This window comes from Pseudonaja textilis, chromosome Z (genome assembly GCF_049901715.1).
Source record: "Pseudonaja textilis isolate UNSWEBS1 chromosome Z, rPseTex1.2, whole genome shotgun sequence".
NCBI classification, from domain to species: domain Eukaryota; kingdom Metazoa; phylum Chordata; class Lepidosauria; order Squamata; family Elapidae; genus Pseudonaja; species Pseudonaja textilis.
Window position 1 is genome coordinate 100,560,871 of NC_142008.1, and position 26,102 is coordinate 100,586,972.

General features: G+C 38.7%; 1 protein-coding gene across 18 annotated transcripts in view; it reads right to left on the reverse strand.

Moving 5' to 3' along the window:
• MPP2 (MAGUK p55 scaffold protein 2) overlaps positions 1-26,102 on the reverse strand; it is a 98,160-nt gene that overhangs the window by 24,018 nt on the left and 48,040 nt on the right. For all 18 annotated transcript variants that reach the window (XR_015740285.1, XR_015740284.1, XM_087917438.1 and 15 more), the window contains 7 exons: positions 20,285-20,434; positions 18,237-18,464; positions 12,357-12,488; positions 10,251-10,356; positions 5,898-5,966; positions 3,762-3,923; positions 321-523 (listed from right to left, as the gene is read on the reverse strand). Coding sequence is in view for 16 of the 18 variants with exons in the window: in XM_087917438.1 (XP_087773564.1) it covers positions 321-523; positions 3,762-3,923; positions 5,898-5,966; positions 10,251-10,356; positions 12,357-12,488; positions 18,237-18,464; positions 20,285-20,434 (1,050 nt within the window). In the remaining 2 variants the exon portion in view is untranslated. The remainder of the gene's footprint in view (positions 1-320; positions 524-3,761; positions 3,924-5,897; positions 5,967-10,250; positions 10,357-12,356; positions 12,489-18,236; positions 18,465-20,284; positions 20,435-26,102) is intronic.

Genomic DNA, 26,102 nt, shown 5'->3' on the forward strand with positions numbered 1-26,102 from the left:
TAAATCAAGGTTGACACCAACTTAGCGAACAGCTGTTTCTCCATGTATGTTAGGAGAAAAATGTGTAGAAATATGATTTGTAAAGTAATATGAACACGAGGCAGTACAATTGTCAACATTTCAACAATAAGAGAAAACTGAATTTGGTGAACTTCTATTTATCTGTCATAGTTAGGATTATTACAATCGAAGAAGCTGTCATATTAAGAAGGTATACAAATATACTTGGATTTCTAAAAATTACAGAAATCAACGTGTTTCAAATCCCGTAAATAGACAAATCTCTAAGTAACCAGTGGATAATGGGAAATATTTCCTACCTGTGGGTTAACATCCAGGATACACATTTTGCCTGACTCCACAACCTCATGGATGGAGTCAATCTTAGTTCCATAGAGGTTCCCCTCATATTCACCATGTTCCAGATAGCGGCCTGCTTTGATGTCTCTCTCCATTTCATTTCTAGTCACAAAGCTGTAGACTTGTCCAGTTTTTTCATGTTCCTTGGGCCTCCGTGAGGTGTCTGCCAGAGACAGATTAAGACACTGGGTTCAATTAGAACAAACTTTGGCAATATTTTAGCCTGGATACTGTCATGAGTAAATATAATTCTACAAAAACATTTTTTAAATTGTCATTTGATGATGTCACAATTTTTGGTATTTTTTGAGCAGCAGTGATAGCCTAATGGTAAAGATACTCTCCTCCCACTCTTAAGGATGACAGTTCAATTCTAGGTAGAGACAGATGTTTCTCTCTCAAGACACAAAGAGAAAATATCTGTAAGTATAATGAAAAGCATCCAGCCAGTAAACAGTCAGCTCCATTCAGCTGCCTGAACTCTATCCCGAATTAAGGGATTACAGGTCATAAAAAAGAGAAAAAAATGTTGGTGTTTTCATAAACTGCAACAGGTACTTCAGAGTCCAATGGTTCTCATTTCCTGAATTTGAAAATGGAGATGATCTCTACCTCCTGATGAAAGGCCTGATGAAAGGTCAGAACTCATATATAGTCCTCTCCACTGCCTCCTTTGATCTAGGCTCAGAAGAAAACTGATACGTCTGGTATGAGTGGTTTAGAAATAAAAATAAAATAAAATGGCAGTTAGGAAAAGAATGAGGAAGTATGTAAATATGTATATATGTTATAGAAAAGATTGAATGTAAGATTAAATATATTGATTTGTAACAAGAGTAAGATGTAATGGTAATGGAATAAATAACCATATATTGAAAAATGTAAAGAAATGTAAAAGATATCTTGATGTTGATAACAATGCATAGTTTTATTTTATGTTTTTAAACTTTGGAAAATTAATTTAAAATTTTTTTAAAAAAAATAGAAAACTCTTTGCATTGCCCTGGATCTTTTGTTTCTCTATATCAGGAGTTGGCAACCTTAAACACTCAAAGAGCCACAAAGGTCCTGACCGGAAGTTCCCGTTCAATTCTGGAGCTGACTAGACTCTATTGCAATTCCCCCACCATAGAGCCTCCTCCTAGCATGGCGTCCTTTTTCCTCTACCTGTTCTAACTAAAAGCCCTATCAATCGTGGAGCCGACCAGCAACAGGGAGCTGCAGCAGAGGGATGAAAGAGCCACATGCGGCTCCAGGTTACTGACCCCTGCTCTATATGTACTGCAGATCCTTCACTGGGTTTCTATAAGAATCAGGACATAGTACTTTGACTTACGACTACAATTGAGCCCAAAATTTCTGTTAAGTGAGACATTCGTTAAGTGAGATTTGCCCCATTGTATAGCCTTTCTTGCCACGGTTGCTACGTGAATCACTGTGGTTATTAAGTTGTTAAGTGAATCAGGCTTTCCCATTGACTTTGCTTGTCAGAAAGTTGCAAAAGGTGATCCCATGTCCCCAGGGCACTGCAACCGCCATGAGTCAGTTGCCAAATGCCTGAATTTTGATCATGTGACCAAGGGGGTACCGCAATGGTCGTAAGTGTGATAAATTGTCATAAGTCACTTTTTTTCAGTGCCACTTCAAAAGGTCATTAAATGAACTGTTGTAAGTCGAAGACTACCTGTAAAGAGTTTTGGGTTTAATCTCTCTAGATCCCTGTGATGTAATATTCCTTCTTTTTCTTTTTTCTCTTATGTCTTGGTATATTCCTTCTTGGGCTACTCATGCAGCTCCACAGGACTTTTGGTGATGCCTCCTTTTCTTCATGTTGCCTTTAGACAATTTTCTGAGTGAAATCATTTCATGGTAAACTTGGGGTTATAATTGTCCTCACAACATTTTAGGAGATTTATATATTTTGAAAAGGAAAGTACAGTTCTCTATAGCCTCCAAAGGAGAGAAAAAAAATCCAGGCTGGGGGATTTGATGACTCTCACCTTGTTCAACATCAAGAGGTGGTTGTAGGCACTGCCTTTGCACAAAATTTCTTTAAGTTAAAAAAAACTGCTTTGCAATCTCTCATAGCAAAAGAGCAAAAGAGAAAGGAAAGTTTTTTCAAATGCTCATCAAACCAGCCAACAAAGGATGTGATGCACATTCTTAAAGCACTTGGAAAGTGTTTTCCCTCCCCTCCCCAGAGTTTAAACAAGCTAGCACAGTGTTTTCAAGAGCTCAATTCACATTGCATAATCATTAAATTAAGACAAATGAAGCAATTGGGCAGGGGGCTGACTACATCAGTAAACAAAATATTCCAGGTTTTGTAATATTTTTGTCTCCTGCTTTGAAAGAATGGCAAAAAATAGGCCAAAACATAGAGCCAGCATTAATTTAGCAAATTCCTACGGCTGAGCAATCAAAGCACAAATATCAGATCCTGGTAAAATGAGGTCAGTAAAATGAAGACCTGTTGGGGGCAATATACATATAATTCTTAAACTGCAAATTGCCCAGAAGGTACAATAAAGTGATATGGGATGGTACATAAATCTAACATGCTATTGTTATTGCTATTTACAGCGATCACTCCAAATTTTATCTCCACAACAGCACTGTGAAGAAAGTTAGGCTGAGAGGTAGGAATTGGCTGAAAGTCACCAAGGAATATTTGGGATTTGGGTGTAATCTCTCCATACATAAAAAGCATTGCATATTACTATATTATTATATAGTACTATACAGAACTTCATAAGAACTTATGTAATCCATTCAAGGAAGAGAAGTGAAAAACTAGAATAAATTGTTTTGCTCCATCCATGGGTTGCTTCGGGTACATAATTCCTTCTCCCTGCCTCTCTATGAAATCAAAATATTTTCCACTGAAAAGGATCTTAGCATTGCTTAGTATTTCCCATCAAGAGATTACATGAAGAAAAGGTTTCCATGAAAAAGCAAGCGTGCACATAACATGAGTGATGCTATTTATGAGAAAGGTAATTTCAACCCCCATAGATCAAGGGTCTTCAAACTTGGCAAGTTTAAGACTTGTGGACTTCAACTCCCAGAATTTCTGAGCTAACATGACTGGAGGAGTTGAAGTCCACAGGTCTTAAAGCTGTCAAGTTTGAAGACCCTTGTCATAGATGCAGAGACTTGAAAGCAGGACCACCCTTTGAAACACAGGCATGTCCTAAGCCACAAATACTCAAGTGTAATAAAGGGTGTTTGCCAAATTGTCAGCATCGAAGTAAGACTTGACTCCAGATAACTTTCTGTTCCTCAAGTGGAAAATAACAACCTATAAGGTCTCCTTGCCCAACCCTGCAGCTAAACAATGCTACTAAAAATATCTGGCCAAAAGACATTTTCTTTCAAATTGCACCACAGCCATGACTCACATGGGATGGTGGTTCCATACTGAGACTGGTCAGACATGATAAGCTTGTTCTTAATGCTACGTCGTCCAACCCCCTGGGCACCAATGAGCACCAAAGTTTTCCTGCGGAAAGGGGGCATTCGAGCCACTTCTTCATAGATCAGCAATTCATGTCGATCAAACTCTGCAATGAAGAGGAAAGATATCACTGCTAACTGTACTGCAGAATCCCTGTGAGCTTTTGAGGCTGGCTAGGAACTACAGACTTCATTTCTCTAGGCTGGGCTGAGTAAATCTAGTCTTGGCAGTTTTTCCGTAGAAAAATGCTTGGACAGATTTGAAAAAATGTCCAAAATAAGTTTGCTTGATTTTTTAAAATGTTATTTTCCATATATGTAGAAATTATTCTTTTGAAGTAGTCTGATTCATCAAAATGGAGACAACTTTATTAAGTTACCATTTGACAAATCTTTATTCCAACTCCCCAACAGTTTCATTTACTAGGAATGCCAACTGTACCGGATCTCTCCAGCTCCCAAATTATCTATTAAAAAAATCACAGATACGCAAACATGAAGTAGAAGAAATAGAATAATAAATCCTGAACACATTGTTCTTTTGAAAAGTCCGTACAAAAATATTTAAAGCCCGAATGGCATGAAGCCAGGTTTTCTCCCTGAGAGTATCTGCCCATCCCAACAGGTCGGATAAGATAGACAGACTTCTGGTCATTTTGCTTAAACGTGGTCATTTGGCAGGACTTTAGGAATATGCCTTTTCTGTGGGGTTGTAATGACAAGGCAGTCAAGTTGTTTGATCATGAACAACTGAATCATGATGATCTTTATTGGAGTCTAGTCTTGCATTTATACACATTTTTAGTTATCCTCCATCACTGGTTAACTTTGGTTACTGCTTAACTTTTGTTATTGTTTAGCATAGTAATTAATACAATTAATTATCTCTAGTTAAAGTCTAACATATGTTTACTTCCCCTCTCTAATCCTCCTTTAGATTAGTGACTTTGTTTGCCTGAGTTGTATTTGCTTGGAAACATTCTTTATCTGAGGTTTGCCATCCGAGACTGGAACATTCCTGCAATTACAACTCTAAATTGTGGCTCCCCCAACCCTCTGGGACAGTCTCCCTTTTTGGAATGTCTCTGCCCTATTGACCTTTTGGAGAGCTGTGAAACCTGGCTTTTTAGCTGGGCTCTGGACTAGGATAGAAGCAAGCCCAACAAGGTAAAGAGTATGGGGAGAATGTGTGATCTTATGCCACTGTACGTGGGATATGTAGTGCAGGGGTGGGATTCAAATTTTTTAACAACCGGTTCTGTGGGCGTGGCTGAGGTGATGGGTGTGGCTTGGTGATCATGTGACTGAGTGGACATGGCTTGTTGGTCATGTTATTGGCTGGGCATGGCCAACTCAATATCACTCACATCAAGGTACACATCTCTTTGCCTGGCCTCTCATGACTGTGGGGATGCTGCAACAGTTGTAAGTGTGAAAAATGGTCATGTCACTTTTTTTTCAGTGCCATTGTAACTTTGAATGGTCACTCCACACAAGCAAAGTACCAGCAAAGGAGGAAAACAAAGGTCTAGAGAAGTTCCTGAGACAGGAAGTCTAGTCCCGCCAAGAATGTAATATGGGTTAACGGAGAGGCAGTTTCTGTAAGCAACACCAGAATGTTTCCTTCCTGCCTCCCTTACAGGATTAGGCCAGTAATTTCTTCTAACAACTGGTTCTCCAAACTGCTTAGCATGTTAACAACCGGTTCTAGCGAATAGGTGCAAATAGGTAGAATGCCACCCTGATGTAGCGGCGTCCTTAAGTTAGTTTGGTTTATTTATTGTTTTATTGTAAGCCACCTAGGATTATCTTGAGTTATGTAGGCAGCCATGTAAATTTCTAAATATACATACATACATACATACATACATACATACATACATACATACATACATACAGTGCACAGAAAGGAAATTTTGACTCTTCTTACCTTTCTTCCATTCAAAATACCACATTGGTGAACAACAGGCTGGGATGGAGAAGATTACAGGACCCAGTGCTTTGTAAGAGATTTCTGCTACTGTATTTGCTTCATGCAATAAATTGTGCATTAGTTAAAAGAAGATTAATTCCCCACTTGCCTGCATTTTTGGTGGTCAAATACATCATCCTTTTCTTTTTCTTCCCACTAAGGCTTCCACACAAGGCCCCTGCCAGAAGAAAGAAAGAAAACATGAAACTGATTCAACAAGGTAGAATAAGGACAAGTAAAATTCCAGAATGAGATAGCTTTAGGAAATAATTCATAACAAAAACCCTGTTTAAGAAATGGTCTAATTACAGTAATTGTTCTCTGCTTATAGTCAAAGAGCTGTCAATTCAAATCCTATTTACGGGCTTGAGGATTTTTAAAATGCTTTTGAAGATATGGTAAAACAAATAGTGATAACTCTAAATTATTTCTACATGATGTGATATTGGCAAGCAGCAATGAGTCATTAAAAATGCTATGATTTTAGTTGAGTCTGGAACACTGAAACAAAATGTTAACTAAAGATGTCTTTAGTGTGATCTAATAGACACTTTGTTCTAAAGACAACTGCAGTTGGACAGTGATTATATACTTTGAAATCAGTAAAATAATTCATATTACTACCTGGAAAAGCACCCCACCCCTTAAAATTGTTAGAAATCCAGACTATGCTACAAATTCACAAAATGAAGAGGAAAGGGACAAAAGGGAAGGCTCAATAAAAATAAAAAGAGATGAATGAAAAATAATATTTTCATCTCCAAAATTCCAAATGGAAATATTTTAATACATGAAATAGGAAAACAATCCTTGACGTTATCTCTTTTGTTATCTGCATTTACCTTTCCACGTAATCACTGGTCCTCTCTGCCAACAATGGACAAGTTTCCTAAGGCTGTCATAAAAACCTCCGAATTTTGTCCCTTCAACCAGGTGCAGACAATCATTTCTACTACTTCACTTGGGATAAAGAGAAGCCCATAAAGGTATTTTCTTCAATTGTGGGGGAAAAAAATTGAAATTGCATAGTGCCAAGACTGGATTGCATAGCAAATAGTGTAAGATCCAACTTTCCCTCTTGAATGGTTTATAAAGAGTCCTAGCATTATCATGTTCTTCTTTTGTTTTTAATTAAACTCTGCTTAATTATTTAAAAATTTAAAGTATTACAGTGTAATCCTCTGAATTGATTCTGTTGCCAGATTCAAGGAAATCCACTGAATAACAATATGGACTGATACTTCATGTCTGAATCATAATCATGAGCACATGTTTTCTGGTTTGTCACAATGCTGTAAAAAAATCACCACCTTCTTTCTCATAATATTACAACAAGCTGTAAATTTCAGTTCTTGAAGCTGTTATCTCTGCTGTCAGAATGTGAGCAACTCATTTTGCATAAATTTTCTGATACTGGAGAAGATCAATAATGAGTCTCATACAGTTCTGCAAAACACTAAGTTTTGCAATACTTTTTTCATTGTCTTTAATTTATTTCATCAGTCTTTATGATGTAAAACTCTTCTGTTGCTCTTACTGGCCCTTTACAGGTAGTCCTTGATTTATGACTACAATTGAGCTCAAAATTTCCCTAGCTAAACAAGGCAGGCTTGCCCCATTAAACAACCTTTTTTTTTTTTGCTGCAGTTGTTAAGTGAATAATTAATTGAATCTGGCTCCCCCATTGATTTCGATTATTGGAAATTATCTGGGAACATTACAAATAGAATTCTGCAATTCAATTCAAACCTTTATTGTCAGAGTACAACATGTGTACAATGAGATTGGCTGAGCCTCCCTTCATACATTACAGCAGTGGCCCCCAACCTTTTTTGTGCCACGGCCCGGTACCGGCATCACAAAATGATCCACGGCCTGGTACCGGCATCAGCACGCATGACAAGGCAAGGCAAGCTAAGCGACCAGTCAGCCAGCCGTCCCCCGCTTCTCCCCGCCACCTTCAACTCCTCCTTTGTACCTTTGTTGATGGGCTTTGCTTCGGGACCGTTTCGGGATGGTCACTCGGCTCGCCTTGCCTTGGGTGCTGAAAGAATCCTCGCGCCTTAGTTTCGTTCGAAGCCCCCCCCCCTTCGATGAAACTAAGGCATGAGGATTCCTTCAGGACCCAAACGCCGCTTTCCAACTGGAAAAGCTCACCTGGAAGCACTTTTTCATCAAACAAGATGGCGGCACCCAGCAAACCGGTGGCCCGGTAGGAAATGTTCCACGGACCGGGACCGGTCCGCAGCCCGGTGGTTGGGGACCCCTGCATTACAGGAACTGGGCATGGCTAGTCTAGTGAAGACAAGGATCAGGAGAGACATGATAATAATGTTCCAATATTTGAGGGGCTGCCACAGAGTGGAAGGGGTCAAGCTATTTTCTAAAACACCCGAAGGCTAAACAAGGAATAATGGATAGAAACTGAACAAGGAAAGATTTAACCTGGAAATAAGGAGAAACTTTCTGACAGTGAGAACAATGGAACAGCTTGCCCTTGGAAGTTGTGGGGGTGTCATCACTTGAGACTTTCAAGAAGAGATTGGACTACCATTTGTCAGAAACTGGTGTAGGGTTTCCTGCTTGGGCTGGGGGATGACCTAAAAGGTCCCTCCCAACTCTGATTATCTTTAATTGTCTATCCCCCTCAACACAATACAACTCACAATGAAGACAGAAAATCCCTAACCCAGTGAATCCTACTAACAACACACAATCCTATTGCATCATGCGAACTTATTGCATGTTGCACTGGCCCTGCAAGTCAATCATACTATATTATTATGAGGTTATTTTCCACTCAGGTGTCTGACAGTCCACGGATAAAAACTATTCTTCAGCCTATTTTGTGCATGTTTCAGTTCACCGGCAGCAGGTGCGGGCGGCTGAGGCCTTGGAGAGTGAGGACTCAAATGAGGGGCCTGTGTGTGATGCAGGGATGGGGCCAGAGCCTGGAGTGCTCCCATCAGAGAATGAAGTGTTGCCTTCGGAGCTTGTGGAGGCTGGCAGCAGTGATGCAGAGGACCCCGAGGAGCCTGTGCCCAGTGTACACAGGGCAGCTCGAAGGAAAGAGCAGCTGCAGCAGCACGGGAGTAAGGCTGCATGATGATGGTCCCTCTCTTAAGGGATAAAAGCCAGCCCTCAGAGGTGGGATTCTTTGCAGGAAGCAAAGAAATTCTTGCACTTCATGTCTTGTGGAAGTTCAGACTATCCTGGTTTGTGTTGGGAGACTTTTGGTTTTGAATATTTCCTTGTAATTTACTCTAGTGTTCTTGGCAGCCTTGCACAACCTTGGCAAGGCTTGTTCTTATCTGGGACAATTAGTTTTAATAGCGTTCTACTGTGAATGAACGGAATTCACAGAGAAGCATTAAAAAGGTTTTGCTTTTATCTCTGTTTGGCGTTTGTTTTCTTTGAACAAAGCTTGGGTCAGACCAGTACAGGTTTCCCAATGGTAGGAGAGTAAAGAAGTGCTGACCAGGGGGTGAGTCATCCTGGGATATAAATATATGCCAGTTATGAAGTGTCCAATTTTTTATGGGAATGTTGTTGTAATTGTGAAAAATGGTCGTACATCACTTCTTCAGTGCCATTATAACTTTGAATGGTCATTAAATGAATAGTTATAAGTCAAGAACCACCTGTACTCTGTTCTTGATTTCACAGATTAGCTCTTTCTCAGTTCACTATTTTTGTATATTTTTGTCCCAAATAGAGAGACTCTTTCAGCAAATTCAATCACTGTTTAAAGTGCATTGATGAATATTCACTGAAGATTTCCATGAAATACAACTTTTTTTTTTTCAGGAAGGGTAAAAAAAAAAGATGCTAAAAAGTGACAGAGCTTCAAGCACATCAACACTGCTATCCACTGGTGACCTTATTTACTCTTTTTTTTTTACATAAGAAGATTTATAAGGTTGCTTAGCTACAATATTGGGTGGTGTTCAACACAAACTCACAATAAATTAAAAAAGAAAGAAAGAAGCAAAGGAAATTAACCACAAACAATGACTAATCCTTCTTTCAGATAAAAGTAATAGTTTTAAGGTGAAAGTACTTTTGAAAGAAAGTATGGAAAAAAAAAACTTGAGAGGAAAAATTATTATTACTCTGGCTTCTGAACCTGATAGCTTTATTCAATCTCCAGATCAAACGGAAATGCAGTATTGTCTCTAATCCCAACCACTGGACAGAAGCAGTAGAAAATGCTATCACCCTCCATGTTGCTTATGAGTTTTTGTGTTGCATCTGGTTGCTCCTTAACAGGCCTTAGACCTGAGCCAGCAAGGCTCTCTTGTGTTCTTTAGACCTTTGATCTTCACAGATGCTTGTAGCTTGATCTCTAAAATGGACATGTGGCACTAATTTTCTATTGGTCTTGTTGACATTATGGAGACCCTTGTTTTCCATGTTCCTAAGTAGTTCCAATTCTACTGCTGACAGGATCTTTGCCTTTTACCTGAAGTTGGTGTGACTTCGAGGTCACGCTTCACAAAAGCCTTGCGCTTCTCTTCCAGCAGCTGGCTTGGGATCAGCCCTGCACTGCCACCTTCCACATGGCAGGCCTGCAAAAACAAAGGGAGGTTTGAGCATCAAGTAGGGTCCTCAACAGGCATTTCCTCTGGGTAAACAGACAGTGCTAGGCAGAGAAATTCTTGCATTTTCTTCCTACCAATTTTCATTTCATATAATGAAGGAAACTTCTTGATCAACTAAGGAAACTGCTTTAGCTTCTTTAGATTCTGTGCTTTAGAAACTTTAATAATTGAGGCAAACTTTGGTAACATTCTCAAGAGTGTATGTAGTTATGAGACTGCCCTATCAATCCCTGACCAGTTCGGCCTCCGGTGGTTTGCATTGGCACTCCATGTTTTCATTAAATTCCGAGGAAAACCATTATAAAGCAGTTACTTCTGTGGAACTTTTTTAAATAGTAGGGCTGCTGTCATAGCAAGGCTGTGCTACTCTGTCTCCTTGTTTATTTCTAGCATTGGGAAATAAGTTCCAATTTTTGCGCATGTTCTATAAACCCACAACTTTATTCTCTTACTGCATCAAAGGTACATGGAAAGAAAGAATAATGGGGTGATCAAATGGAAACAAGGGTGGTCTCACTGCAATGGCAGAAACCTCAAATAATTGCCACCAAGTGGTAGGCAGAATTCAGCATCTCAAAATATATCAAATTTATATTTCTTTGAGGGAGCTCAATCTTCCTCTCTGGGATAAGAATCAAACAAAATATGTGCACTGGTAATGCTCAACCCATTCCTAATTCAAATTTGATTTCAAGAGTCACATGGAAGAGTCCTAAAAAAACACTTTTAACAAAAAAAAATAAACTCCCATTTTAACCAACTCTGTCAGAAGTATTGATGTCATCCTCTTTTCCACACTCCAGTTCTGGTTTTAGCAGTGGCAGCATCTTCCTATTTGCTTTTAGCACAGCAGTGGCAGCTTCACCATGCTGTGCTTCATTTAATATTATATAATTATATCATATTGCCTTCTGGCTAACTTCTTCCACCACCTCTTATAACAATCCAGAACAGAGTAAATTTGAGAAAAACGGTATGTGTCTAAGCACAATATAAATAGCTTGGCTGAAGTTGGAACAAACTTCCAACATAGCAGGGAAAAAAATTCGTAACATGTAAGAAAGGAGAGCAAGAAGGTAGAGCAATTGGCAGGAATTGTATCACTTCAAAAAAAAAAAGGGTGGGGGGGAGATGGTGGAGACATCAGGGGTTTAATTAAGTGAAAATAAGTTGGGGAGATTACAGGTTCTATTCCGCCCCGTTTAGATTTCAATTTACCTTGAATTTGTTTTTCTGGTTCTACCCAAAATACTCGCTCACTAACAAGATGGATTTAACCAGAATTCCCCAACCCTTCCGGGTTGGTGGCCTGGACCAGGGGAAGGGGATGATTTTGTGGGAGGGGCACATGCATGTGCACACGTATGCATGTGCCTGCGAAAGTCATGGCAACGCTTGCGCAAGTGGGGCTGTGAGTACCTACAATGAGGCTCCTGCCTGTGTGCACACAATGGCGCATGCTTCAGACGGCCATTCATGTGGCCCAATGGCAATTAGCCCATGGCCTGGTAATGGGCCACAGCCCATAGATGGAGGACCCCTGGATTAAACAACAATCTTGATACAAATGTGCAAAGAGATTAAATTATGCTCCTTTGAACTGAAGCTTGTTAGCTTTACTGTAGTGCTAAGCTTTTTAGTAAACAGTTATAAATTACCATGAAGGGCTCAAAATACTTTGCTGCCTGAAACAATGTGTGTTGTCCCCATTCTTATTCCTATTCCAGGTTACAGATACTACATAAATTAGCAATTGGTCAGGATCCTCTCCATTACACCAAAAAATAGCATGCTAGTTTAGGGATAAAAAATAGACTCTAAGATATTGGCACGGCTGAGGATTCTGGAAGAATAATTGGGATGCTGTTCTGCTCTAAAGACCCTCTACATTAGTCAATTGCCTAGCTCTGCCTAACATTGACCCAATATTACACAGAGTTCATTGACAGACATAAGGCTGATGATACCTGCCACCAGTTGGGATCATCCTGGTTGACAATCTGAAGAAGATCTCCAGCTACAAATTTCAGACCAGCTTCCTTGCAGGGAATGAGGTTGTCAGTGACTGGATCATAGTCAAAATGCGCCTTCACAAATATCTGAGAGAGGAAAACGAAGCTATGTAAGAAGAATTGTTCCTTTATACTTTCTACTGTTGCCAAGACTGCCTACCAACTAGAAGTCAACGGCTGGCAATCTTGCAGGCATCCAAAACAGAAATGGCAAGACACCATCAACAAAGATATGCCAGCCACGGGCCTACCCCCTAGAGTCACAACTGACTGTGCAAAGTGGAATTCAATGATCCAAAAAGCGGACCCTGCACTAGGAAGAAGAAGGAGATTGTAATAATAAAATCTAAAACAAACTAAAAGAAAATAGAATAGAAAGAACTAAAAGAGAAAAAGTTGGAATATAAAAAGAACGGAAAAAAGAAATATATAAGGAAGCGATTTCCAATTTTTATCAATTTTATCATAACACATATAAATAAATTTAGCAACCTTTCACTCAGTCTAAGGTCACAAACTTCTCTTTATCCCTTATCCCAGCACTATAAGTTGGATAAAAGAATTGTGAAGAATACGAATCAAACAAATGATCAAGAGTCATTGAACTCTAACTTATCAGGTTTGGAACAAAACAAAAAAACCTGGAGATCTTTGGGGAATTGAGATTTATCATTACTGGCTCATTAAGCATTCTATGATCCAGTATTGCTGCCTCATTACATTGATTTGCTTGATATAGTGTAATACTTGTGGACTTTGGAAATAATTCTTCTAAAAGCCTTAATAAGGTAAACACCAGAAAAACGAATTCCTGATTCTATTGTGTTTTTCTTGATCAGAAGAAAGATTAAGATTCACCTACACTGCACAACTGGCTCCACAAAGCTAGGAATACAGAATGTAAAGCTAAGATAGTAAAATTGCTTAAAAGATGAAAGTGAAAGGAGAGGAGCCCCCTGGTTGTTTTTTCTTTGGCACAATTTATTAATAAATTGCTATCCTTATAATTTCCTAATACATCCTGATCCATGTCTTTTTGTGTGCTGCTTTTCTCAGAATTCATGTTTTCTTACACAGCCCCAGAATTGCATCTCAAAATCCAAAGAAGTGTGCAATCAAACAGGTAAGCCGTGTTCTTAGCTACGCTTTCATCTGAATACGTTGGAATGGCTCAGATTCTGCTTATGCAGATGGCTTGATGTAGTAACTTTCCTCCATTGCTAACAACAGCCCTCTTTGTGACCTGAAAACAACAATCCAACAATCAAAGTCATAGCCTACATATAATAAAAAACAGAAACCACAAAATAAGAGCATGGTCAGTACAGGATCCATTCTGCCAGTTCTCTCTTTTTTGAACAATGGATCCTGGCAGTGGAAGGCAGCAAATGAAAAGCACTTGTAGGGTTTTTATTTATTTTTTTCCACCCTGCATCATAAGACTCCTTTTATTTGCACTCCAACCCGCACAAAATTGTTGATGTCTCCGGGGAAACAGTCATATCTGAGCCTGTCTGTACAGGACATTTCATTCACACTCCCCTTCCTCCACATACAAAAGCTTGCAGAGATGGAACAAAGACTGGGATTTGTGAAGGAACTCTGAGAGTCCATATTTGTTCAACAACAAAGGTGGAAAGAAATTTCCGTTCATCTCTTCCCCAAATCACTTCTGGATTTTTCCCTCAACATTTCTACAACGCACAGCATTAAGAATTCAACTGTATGTATAGTAAAAGAGAATTGGATGTGGAGTTCTTTGGAAAAGAAAATGCAGACTGGGGATTTATTGGCTGAAAGTAGTTGTACATGTGCTGCAGGCATGGGCTGAGGAATTGAAATTAGACTAATGTCACTGTCCAAGCATAAATTACAAGTAAGCCCAAGGCAGAGGCTGAAAATGATAAGGCATATTTTTTTTTACTGTGAAGCTAATTTTAATTTAGCAAAAGCTAATTCATGTAGCTATAGCTTGACAATTTTGCTGGGTGTTAGCAAAGTACGGAAGGTCACCGTGAGGGAAAAGGCAATCTATATTCAAGGACCGAAGGTGGAAGCCACGTTTAACCCTTTCTCTGTCTTTTTCCTTTCATGTAAATTGTATCCACAGTAGTCTCTCCAAACTGGAATTCAAATACCCACCTGTGATGGGGATTTCATCCATCTCATCTGTATCCTTCCCCCAAAAAAGTTGAAGCATTAAAGCTAAATACACTACCCATTCTCAACTGACCCTTCCACCATAATAAAGTGTATTTGTACTCAATTCTAGTTAGAGAAGCTTCCTCCACACAAGTATAGCTTTACAAATGCATTTACATGCATAAGCTTGCTGGATTTCCATGCACCTTAATTAGCTATCATCTATTTGTTACGCTCACTGAAGTGAAATAAGAAGGGTCTATTAGCAGCTAGTACAGAAGTCCTCAATATGGCATGTAGGGACACCAATAAACCCTCAGTCAGATCTCATGGAATGTATATGGTTCTTTGCTCCTCCTACCTATGTAGATTTTTCAATACAAGAAAAGATACTTGGTCCTGATTCAAAGCAAAGATCCAAACTTTAATAATATTTTAACTCAAAAAAAATTCATCAGCATGATAATCATGCATAGAAAAGAAGAACTTGTAGGTGATTTCTGATCTACCTGTTTCCCTCCTCTCAAAAAATAATGGTAAACTGAGAATGACAGAATACATTTGAAAAGTGAAAGGATAGCAAATATTACATATTTTGTTTCTGGTAAACTGGTGCTGACTCGTTGGCTTTATCTACCATGGCAAAAAATTCGGAGCTGTCACCTTCCAAATAATTTAGGTAATGCCCACAGCACATGTCCAAGTCCTAAAAAGGTTAGAGATACCTTTTAGATAGACAGAAACTTTATTTCAGTCATTGTCTAATAAAAAGATATTCAGGAGGGAAAAAAGCAAAGTTAACCCCTAATATCAATGACTACTATTAACTATTAATGGGCAAAGTTTACACATAATGTGGCAAATTTTTCTCTTTTTTTGGAGAGACAGATTTATCGTGGTTATTTAACAAATAATGCAAATAAATATTATCAGAGTTCCCCAGAAATTTAAATAAAAGGGGGTAAGCAGTTGGTGACGAAAGTCCCTGTAGAATTGTCAGCAGAAAAGAACACGGGTTGTGGTTTCTATAGCACTTGTTTGCAAGTTTCATGAAATATACTAAAAGTAACTAAAAAAGTTTGGATTGGATAGAACTGAAGAATGGAAGACAAGAAACAAGTTTCTACAAGAGCTTGCCACAGTGTGATTTATCTGGCTTTGATTTATAATCTTGTACAATTTAACCAATTGTAGTTTATAAAATAAACCATTGTTATTTAACTTTGGCTTAGTGCAATGTACTAATCTGATATTGCAATCTTTCTCAATCTACTCCTTTCAGAAGTACTAGAATTTCTTTTGAGCATACTGGCGGGGAATTCTGAGATTGGTAATCCCAACACATACGGAAAAGATATAGGTTAACTTTTACACCAGGGCTGTCAAACTCTTGGCCTGTGGGCCAGAGGCATCATGTGTTGGCCATGCCTATGCCTGATTTAGCGAAGTCCCAATATGTCATGTAACGCCACCATGATGACGCAAGTTTGACACCCCCGTTTTACACAGTTAGTGGTACCCTCTTACATGGCAAGCCAACAAATATTGATCAGTTTTGAAGTACCCTAGGGAGAAGTAAGGGGTTTTTTTTAGCTTTTTTCCACATTCATGTATACTCTGAAGGACTAAGAGACAGTTCAGAGGTTCACATGAAAATAAGGACCAAACTGGTTTACGCCAAACAAGAACATGATTTTAAAGTTTTGACTTCTCAGCATGAATTTGCTCATAGCAGTTTTCAGGTCATCTAGGATTACATTAGCAAAGGAATGTGTGGGAAACCTGTAGTTTTTCATTGTCGTGATGACATTAGTGGGCCGTATATAACTGAGTTGACATCTGCTTATTAAATTCTTACACCACTTTGCCCAAAGCACTCATGCATTAATTCATATTTAAATCTCTCCACATGACATAAGGAAAGCTCCATGTGGCGGAGCAGAAAGAAAAATAACCTGGCTAAGGAAAAAACAGAGATGGGGAGGACTAGGTCAGGCTAAGTCTCCAGATGTATCTCTTTCCCCTGAGCAGAAACTTATCAGGAATGAAGAATGACATCATTCAGTTTCAATTACAATGAAAGTTGATTTCTGATATGTCACTTTCACTCACTTTAGCCTATAATCCCATTCAAGTTCTGTATTAAGGTGTTATGGAGTCTTTGGCAATTTCTCTTCCTGATTAAGCTCAAGACTTACGCTCCATGCCAACTGTGAGAGGGGCAACATTCTCTTGTTCCACCTCCATTTACATTGATGTACTTTTTAATTTAATTTAATTTTTTTTAATTTAAAATTGTTCGGAAACGTTTATAAAGATACTTGAAGGGCATCAGTTTTCCTAACTCTTAATTTAGTGAATCAAATGGGAAAAGAAAGTTGAATTACTCCTTCCCACCACTATTTAACAAGTTTTGATAATTCAGAAATAAGTGAGCAGCAATACAATCAGCTGAAAAATATGTTACATTCTTGAGCTCAAATATATTGACGTCCTTGGAAATTCCTGTGAACTTACTGGAGAACATTTTTTTCCCCAGAAGATAAATCGGGAATCTTTTTATCAACACTTTTAAAACCTTATTAAATAGATAGAAATAATACACAAGACATTTAGAACAGAGAACTGGAATTTCCTAATACTACAAAATCAGTGGTCTCAGGTTTTAAGAGACAATTACATTTCTTATAATCTTAGCACAAGATTAATTACAGGTAGTCTTTGACTTATGACCACAGCTAAACCAAAAATTTCTATTGTTAGGCAAGACAGTTAAGTGAGTTTTGCCCCATTTTACAACATTTCTTGCCATAGTTGTTAAATGAATCACTGCTGTTGTTGAGTTGTTAAGTGAATCTGGCCTCCCCATTGCTTGTCAGAAGGTCATAGAAGGTGATCACATGACCCCCAGGACACTGCAACCATCATAAATATGAACCAGTTGCCAAGCAACTGAATTTTGATCACGTGACCATGGGGATGCTACAATGGTCGTAAGTGTGAAAAATCATCATACATCACTTTTTTCAGTGCCATTATAACTTTGAATGTTCACTAAATGAATGATTGTAAAGTGAGGATTATCTATAATCAAAATTATATGTCAGATAATTGAACCATTTAAAAAACACACTGTCAAACTCTGCTTTAGTTATTCCTTGTTTTTTTTTTCTTATTTGGTTGATTATTCATGCTATGGTGAATCAAATTCTTTGAGGAAAGTTTATTTAAGCTGTGTAGCTAAATTATATTTTTTTTAAAAATGCAATGTTTCTATTTGTTAAGAAATTTGAATTAACCATGCTTGAACATTTATCACATGCTCCTGGAAAGACATATGTGTAACGGATACTAAAGGTTGGCTTGATAAAAATGTCAACTTTCGCTTTTTCAGTGGCCTTCTTTCAGAGTATTGGTTAGACGATATAATTTTATATGGTCAAGGTTTGTTTTAAAGATGAGTTGGTTGTACACTTCTTAAATAAACATAAATAGTAGTGTCAAAAATGAATTAGCATTTTCCTTATTTTTATTATGTCTTATTTTACATATAAGACAAAGTTATAGTTCACATATTTTGTTTTTGCTTTTCTAGATGTATAAAATAATAAAAAAATGTTCTGTATTTTATTCTAATTAGGAGTGATCACAATTAGCAATATCACACTCAAGAGATGAGATGAGTTCTCCTACCTGGCGTGGTGGATGTGGCTCCTGGTAACTGGGCAGGATCTTGAGTACAACACTTCCACTTGCATTTTTTAGCACTTCTTGAAGGGCTCGTGGATCACTGCCCACTTCTTGCCCATTAACCTCCTTGATAATATCACCCACATGCAGCAACCCCTGCTGATCAATCATGCCACCATGTAGGATACGTGCAATAACCAGCTCACCACGCTCCACACGGAAAGTCACGCCCTGGGACGAGAGAAACAAATGCAAACATAGGATCCTACAGGTGACCTTGGATGGTCTGAAAGAAATGACTCAAAGCTAAAGTCAAACCTGGTTAGGCTTCAGGCTAGGCTGTGAAGTTCTTTAAAAGCCTACCTCTTGAATGAAGAAATACCGTTTTCCTGTTGTTGTTTTTAAGAAAATAAGATGGGTAGGCCATGTAGTCTCCAGGAGTTGACTTTAGTTCAAAAGTCGATGATGATGATGATGATGATGATGATGACATGCCATGAGGCCATGGTCACTTCCTAGCACATAGATTTTCTTCCCAAACATCTGTCTCCAGCCTGGTCTTTCAATCTTCCAATGGTGCGCCTATCACTACTGTAACTAAGTCCACCAACCTTGCTACTGGTCCTTCTCTTCTCTTTCCTTCCACTTCTTAGCATGAGACCTTCCCCAGGGAGCTGGATCTTTGCATAATATGTCCATAGTAGGTTAATTTGAGCCTTGCCATTCATACCTTGAGAATTTGGGTAGGATATGCTCAATGATCCATTGATTTGTTTGTTTACTTATCCTTTCCTGGAACACCCCCCATTACAATAAGATAACACAGCAGGATTTAGTGGGGGAGTCAAGAGTATTTATCTTTCTAATATTCATATAATGTTTCCCCTGTTCTGCTCAGTTATCAAGAGCATCTATTACTCATACCTTAGGAACCTCCCTCATGAATTGCAAGATGAAGTCAATTTGATGTATTGGGAAAGGAGGAACTTTTATATAGTCTTCTTAGCCAGTTTGAGACTGGCTAAGAAGAATCTATAAAAGTCCTCCTAAGCTTCTCCAAGCTTCCTACTCTTTTTTTTTTCCTTTAAAGGTGATTTTTCCTTTTTTTTTTTCAAATACATGTTACATCTATAAGGAATATAAGATAGTGAAATGTGGACAGATAGCCAACACATCTCGAATAGGAAGCTTAAAATATCATATGGTTAATATATTCTACTACATAACTAAACATTTAATAGGCTATAAAGCAGCGGTCCCCAACCTTTGGGGCACCAGGGACCAGTTCCATGGAGATAGGTTTTTCTGTGGATTTGGAGGGGCATGGACTTGTATGCTATACGCGATTTCATAAAAGTGAATTTTCCAAAGTACTTGCACAGCAATAGAAGTTATAGGCATCAGCTGGTCTGTGGTTAACACAGCCAGAAATTTTATGGCAAGCATTATGTTCATTTAAAATGTACTACGTAAGTAAAACTAAATACAAACAGTGCAGAAACACTTTGAAGACAATGTTAGATGACAGCAAAATTAGAAGCCAAAATTATAATGACAATGAATCTCCCTTCCTTCTCTTTTCTTAAATCAGATATTTTCAAAACTTTAAGCATTCTTCCCACTCTCTGATTTTTCAGTTCCTCTCTACATTTTCTTCCCATATTATATACCTGGATACCTGGCTAACAAATTATATCAATTTATAATGACTCAGGAATAGACTGCACTGTCTGATGATTTGGTAAAACAAAGAAGGGGAAATAATTCAATTTATTTCTAAACAATTAAATTCAGACCTCTCCATCATTAACAAAAGATGAATTTTCATTCTCAGGTCAAATATCATAAGTTTGTTTATATCAAACCTGTTCGTGTTTTGTAACACTTTCTTCAGATATCTAATAGATTTCTCAATACTACCAAATGTTAGATGGTAAGCTCTTTGGGTCAACAATTTTATTCTATATTTTTGCACATAATTTATTCTGATACTATTAAAAAAAAAACCAACAATTGGTGTAAAATTCAGTCTGTAGAAGGCATTTGCTCACCAAGTGTTCTCCAGCAGTCTTACGAATTCCCACCATGCGTACAGCATCTGGTGGAACTGGCTGGTTGTTGAACATGGGGTCCAGGACAGGACTAGGTGGTGGAGTCTCATAGCTCTTAGAGGCGACAGAATCGTGGGTTTCCAAAAGGGACTGGGAAAAGAGAAAGAAAATGATAGCGACAGAGCGGGGGAGGGGGGGAAGGCATAATCACCTGAGATCAGAAACTGGCTAAACAAACACATGGGGGAGGGAGTGACTAAGGCTAAGATGGGCAATTTCAGTGGGTCTCCAAATGGTCTTGAATGCCAATGCCCATCAAATCCAAATAGTGATCCGGTAGGAGGACAGCATTAAAGTAGAAAAATATATCTGCCCTCCCTAAAACAAAATCCTCCTCATGGAAATACTGTAAGCTTAACTAGCCCAGTCGTAAAACATTTAGGCACAAGCAAATGTTGATGATAACATTAAATGAGCTTAAAAGTGAAGCAAAGATATTGGAAGATACTCTTATATCCAGAAAAAGTAACATTCCAACAGTGACTGTTCTTAAATACTGCTTTAATTCAATAAGTTGCTGCATTTGTAGTGTCACTCTCATTTTTGTCATCCTAATTTTACCATAATCAAATAATTATTATATTAAATGTAATGCCTAGATTCAATATATATTGACTATGGATATGGGCTTGTATATTGTAATTTAACAATATAATTTACTAGTTAGAGACATTGCGTCCTTGCCCTTTTTTTTATAAGAGGCAGCAAGATTTTTAAAAAATCTTGCTGCCTCTTATAGTTCACTGAGCACTTTGTGCTTCAGATTGGAAAATTGTGTTTCACCAACAATTAACCATTTGGCAACCTGGAAGTTTTTGCCAATCTACCCACCTCTTTGTGGATGACTGCCTCTCATGATGAGAATCTCCCACAGGGATGGGTGCTGGTCAAAATTAAAGTCCCTCTGGAAAAACTCCCTCATTTTTCCAAAGCAGTCCTTGCTTATTGACAATAATTGTGACTGGAAACTTTCAATAAGCAATGTGGTCATAAGGTGACTGCACTGACTTACAATGCCATTTCTAGTAGTTCCAGTTGTCCTTGTTAGGCAAGCCCCACATAATCGCATGTCCCGCGATCATCATTTGCAACCTTCTGGAGATTTCCCCATTGACTTTGTCAGAAGCCAACAATAATGGTTGCAAATAGTGATCATGTGATCAAGGCATAATGTGATGTCATAAATGCAAGCCAATCACCAAGCATGCCAAATTGCAATTGAGTGACCATGGAGATGCTGCAACATCCTCAACCACAAGGATCTGTTATAAGTGCCCATTGCTCATTAGTACCTACTTTCTGACACACCAGCTAATCGACTCTGCTGGTTCCAAAGTCCAGAATGGTCACTCAATAAGAGACATATCTTCTCCATTTTGTTCAAGATATTAGATCTGCAAACCAGTTTGTGATTCCAATTTGTCATATTGTTCCCAGCATAGTCCTTGCTTCTGTTCCTCCAGATGCATCTCACTTTTCCTTTGTGGATCTTTGGTCTGCTTTTTTAAAGATTGTCTATATCCTAATGCACAATAAGGTATCTATTTCTTTACCGCTATCAGAAACACCAGTTCACCATGCCTGGCTGTCCCAGGGATTCCAGAACCCTTTAATTTTGTCCTTCTGTGAAAGAGCTACTGTGGTTTAATACAGAGACAAGCTCCTGATTCTAACTCCCTTCTAGGAGTTGTGTCAAAAGACATCCCTTGACATGTGCATCCCTCGTGGCATCCAAGTCATAAAGTAGCCAGAGGAAAACTTGACTTTTTGTCTTTACATGTTCTCCTATCTGGACCATCATATATACACTGAAATTTATCTACATTTTTTGCTGTCTTTCTTATCTCTATCCAGCTACTAGGCAGGCTCTGAAGAGTTTCCCTAAGGCTGCATGTTGTCGTCCATGGGTTGCTGAAAATTTTGCCTTAACTAAATCACTGCATCCGTTCAATGCAGAAACCAATTCCAATCCCTTACAGTGGGATCGGGAAGCAGAACTAGCAACTTCACTTTTAAGCATACATGTTTTTGCAGCTCCCACATTAGGATGACCTTTTTTCAAAAAAAAAAAAAAAACCTTTTTACACTGGTGTCAAACTCAGTTTCATTGAGGGCCACATGAGGGCTGTGTTTGACCTCAGGGGCCCATGGTAGGCAGGGCCAGAGGGGCATGGCCAGCTCAACATCACTCAGGTCAGGGGTGGCTGTGATCGTGCTCTGCCAGGGAAACAGGCTCCTGACCTCCATTTTTGGCTGCAACGGCCTTCTACAAACCTCTGCCAACAAAAACAGAGCATGGGAGGGCCATACATGGCCCTTCTGGGCTCCATTTTCGCTGGCCGAGGCAACTGTGGGCCAGTCCTTCACTATTTCCAAGACAACCCTGTGGGCCTGATCTAAGCACCCCAGTGGGCCAGATCTGGCCTACAGGCCTTGAGTTTGACACCCCTACTGTATTTTGATGAATACCAAGGACTGCAAAGAAGATGCTGATTCAACTGGCTACTCTGCCCCCTTTCTAGGCCAGTGGAGTTCCTCTCAATGAAGCTTGGTCCAGTTATCAAAGGATTTCCATCTTGTTTCCTCCCTTTGATTTTTCTGATACTTCTCCTGGCCACTCGAATTTCATTCTTTTCTTTACTGGCGTTTGCCACCAGGATCCCAATGGAAAATTAGATGCTGGATGTTCTGGGTATTCCCTTCATGCTATTTTTCTTTGCCTGAGATACTTAAGCTTTAGTGCTGCTGCTTTTGCTTGTGCCTGCTAGTTGGCATAGGGACAAACTGCAATTATTTACCCAGATTCTAAAATATGCTTATGGCATTTGTCATTCTTTTGGTACTCTCTGGTGGAAGAGTTCCTAACCTCTGCAGGAACCTCAGATTCCCATGCTCCTTTAATTCATGCTTTGCTTCAAGCTCTTTTGTTGCTATAATGTAGCTATTGTCTGGGGTAAAGCACACAGCAACAGATGACCCTGAAGTTGCTAGTGGAAATCAGTGCACTGGTAGACATGCACACTGGCACGCAAAAAACAAGGCTGTAGTAATCTGAGCTGCCATACAATCCAGAGATTTATTGGGAGCTTACTCTCAAGTTGTTACAAGGCCTGCACCCGCTCTTGTAAATACTGCTATTGGAAATGGGCATGGAATGCAGCAGAATCCACAGGGATCTGGCAGCTTCTGAATAGAGGCGTAGTAGAATTAGTGAAATTCAGGTTTCGTATAATATATAGGATGTCTCGCACAAAGAGGGGAGTAGCTTAGTCTTATTTTGTCTGACATCTGATTGGTTATGCTCATTCTGACCAATATGCCATTATACAACATGGATCCATGGGAACCTACTACTTCTATAGTCTGACCTTGGGCACAGTGATGTCTCTGAGTCTTACAGATGGATTTTGCACTCTGTGAAAAGATGAGTTCTGGGTTTGTTTGTTTATTTTTTTTGTGTGTGTGGCTGTAGACTGTATTTTTTAACAAAATAGATGGAGACATACCCTGTCACCATGCTAGTAACAGGGAAACAGGGAAACAAAGTTATTTTGTTTCTAGGAAGGCTTGCCTTACTCATCAGATTGTGATACAGATACTTAATCCACCATTTCAGGAAACCAAAACCATTTGCAGAGCTTTAGGGATTAAATTATAATTCTACACTCCTTGTCCCTCAAAGGGTATAGTTATATAGAAGAGTATAACCAAGACATTAAAACTCAATTAACTATAATCACAGCAGATATTGGCCTTGTTAATGGCCAGTGGCTTTCCTTACATTCCCATACGTACATGGGAATCAGAACACTCTCCAACAGAAATCTCTTCTCCCCTTTGAAACAGATGCCAGGACCAGCCAACCTCAACCAACAACTGCAAAAAGAAGCTAAAATAACTTAGGCAATGGATTGACCAGTATTGCTTGTCTTTAATATAAGAAACACTTCCAGCCATCTGCAGTGACAATGTGCCACTCTATATGTCAATGTTGCTCAACCTTGATGACTTTAAACTGTATAGAGTTCAAGTTCCAGAATTCTCCAACCAGAAAATCTTAAAGCCACCACAAGAAACACTGCCTTATGGACTTCCGGTTTGAGCTTCTTCGGTGACAGACCGAAACCACATCTCTACGCGGTTTCGATCCGTGCTCACCGCTGGAGCACCCCGAGCCGGCTAGTTTCGGAGCTAAGCCACCCCGTAGAGGTGGTGAAGAAGGGGGAGACTGCCTGCAGGGTTGAGGAGAGCCGTATCTCTCCTCCTCAGCTGGCCATTACTCCCTTTCCCGAAGGCGGTTGTAGCGGTGGTCAGAAATGGCCACCACAAAGAAGAACTCGACTGGAAAAGAATGTGCAGGAGGAAGATAAGAAGAGAAAGTTTTGGTTGACTGGGTCAAACAGCAAAAGCAACAATAAGGTACCCTGGAATTGAAACTATTAAAAAAAAAACAATAACATTGTTCCCTAAGAAGATTTTTAAGCTGCAAAGGAAAGAGAAAAGGGAAAAGATTTGGGTTTTTTTCTCCTTTTCCTATACTGACAGCTAAGAGACTTAAGCAAGAAATTGGAAAAAAAATCCACTTTGACATTAATAGGCATTTAATGCTGAAAATAAAAAGTCAAAGGGATAATAAAGATTTCTGGATAATTAAAAGCTTTTGAAAACATGAAAGGAGAGAAAAAGAATAAAAGGGCAGGGTCTGGAAGGGAGGAGACCGCCTGGAATTAAAAAGAACTTACAGCAAAATCTCAACAAGACTTCCAAAAGATACATTTTAACTGAAACATTGCAACAAAATAGTAAAACCCCAGGAAGAGAAAGTGGAAAAAGAAATAAGAAGAAACAGCTTGGGACTATTTGGATTACTTGGTGATCTCTGGATTCTTGGTTATTGTATTTGAATGACTAAAATCAATCGGGTGGTTGTTTAAAACTGTTTAAAATGGCTCCACTTTTAGAAGAACTGAAAATGGAACTTAAAAAGTACAAAGAAGATGCACAAGAAGGGAGAGGTTCTTTTGGCTTCGTATTCCAGTTCTTAGAAATGGAGATTTGGAACTATGAGAAACAACAAGAAATGCCTGCAGAACAAGGAGATTGCGACAAAGAAGAAGCTATCTTTAATGAACAAATAATCTTAGGTGGGGGGGGAGGAAAGGGGGGAAAGAGAATGGAAAGTTTAAGATTGGGAAAAACAACCCCAAAAAAGAATACAGTGAAAAATAAGTATAAAATCAGAAAGCAACAGAAGAGGGAAATGCAGAAGAGAGAAGTAGAGAGACAAAGGGGTAAAAAGGGGAGGGAGAAGATGAGAGGGAAGAAAGAAAGGAAAAGAAGTTATATAGGACAGAAACAAAATATAGAGAAACAGGGCCTATTTAGAGATAATGGGTGAAAATCTAATGGAGAAAGGGAGTCTGCAAAGGTACATAAGATAGTATTGTTATAGAAATAGAAATAATTTCAGAAAATATGAAACAATGTATGATTAAAATGTTTGATAAAATAGCTATCATAACTCAGTAGAATGCTTGTCAATAAATAAATGTAACAAAATGAATATTTAATGATTTACAAAACATACATGAAGAGAAATAAGGGAAAATTACTTATGGAGATTATATGTGTCTTTAAGGAAGTATGATATTTAATTGAAAAGAAATGTTAAAGATGTCAAGATTTTAATGATTATTAATGATAGCACTGAATTGGAGTGGAATGAGGGTTTATAATTACATATATTTATAATCCTTTT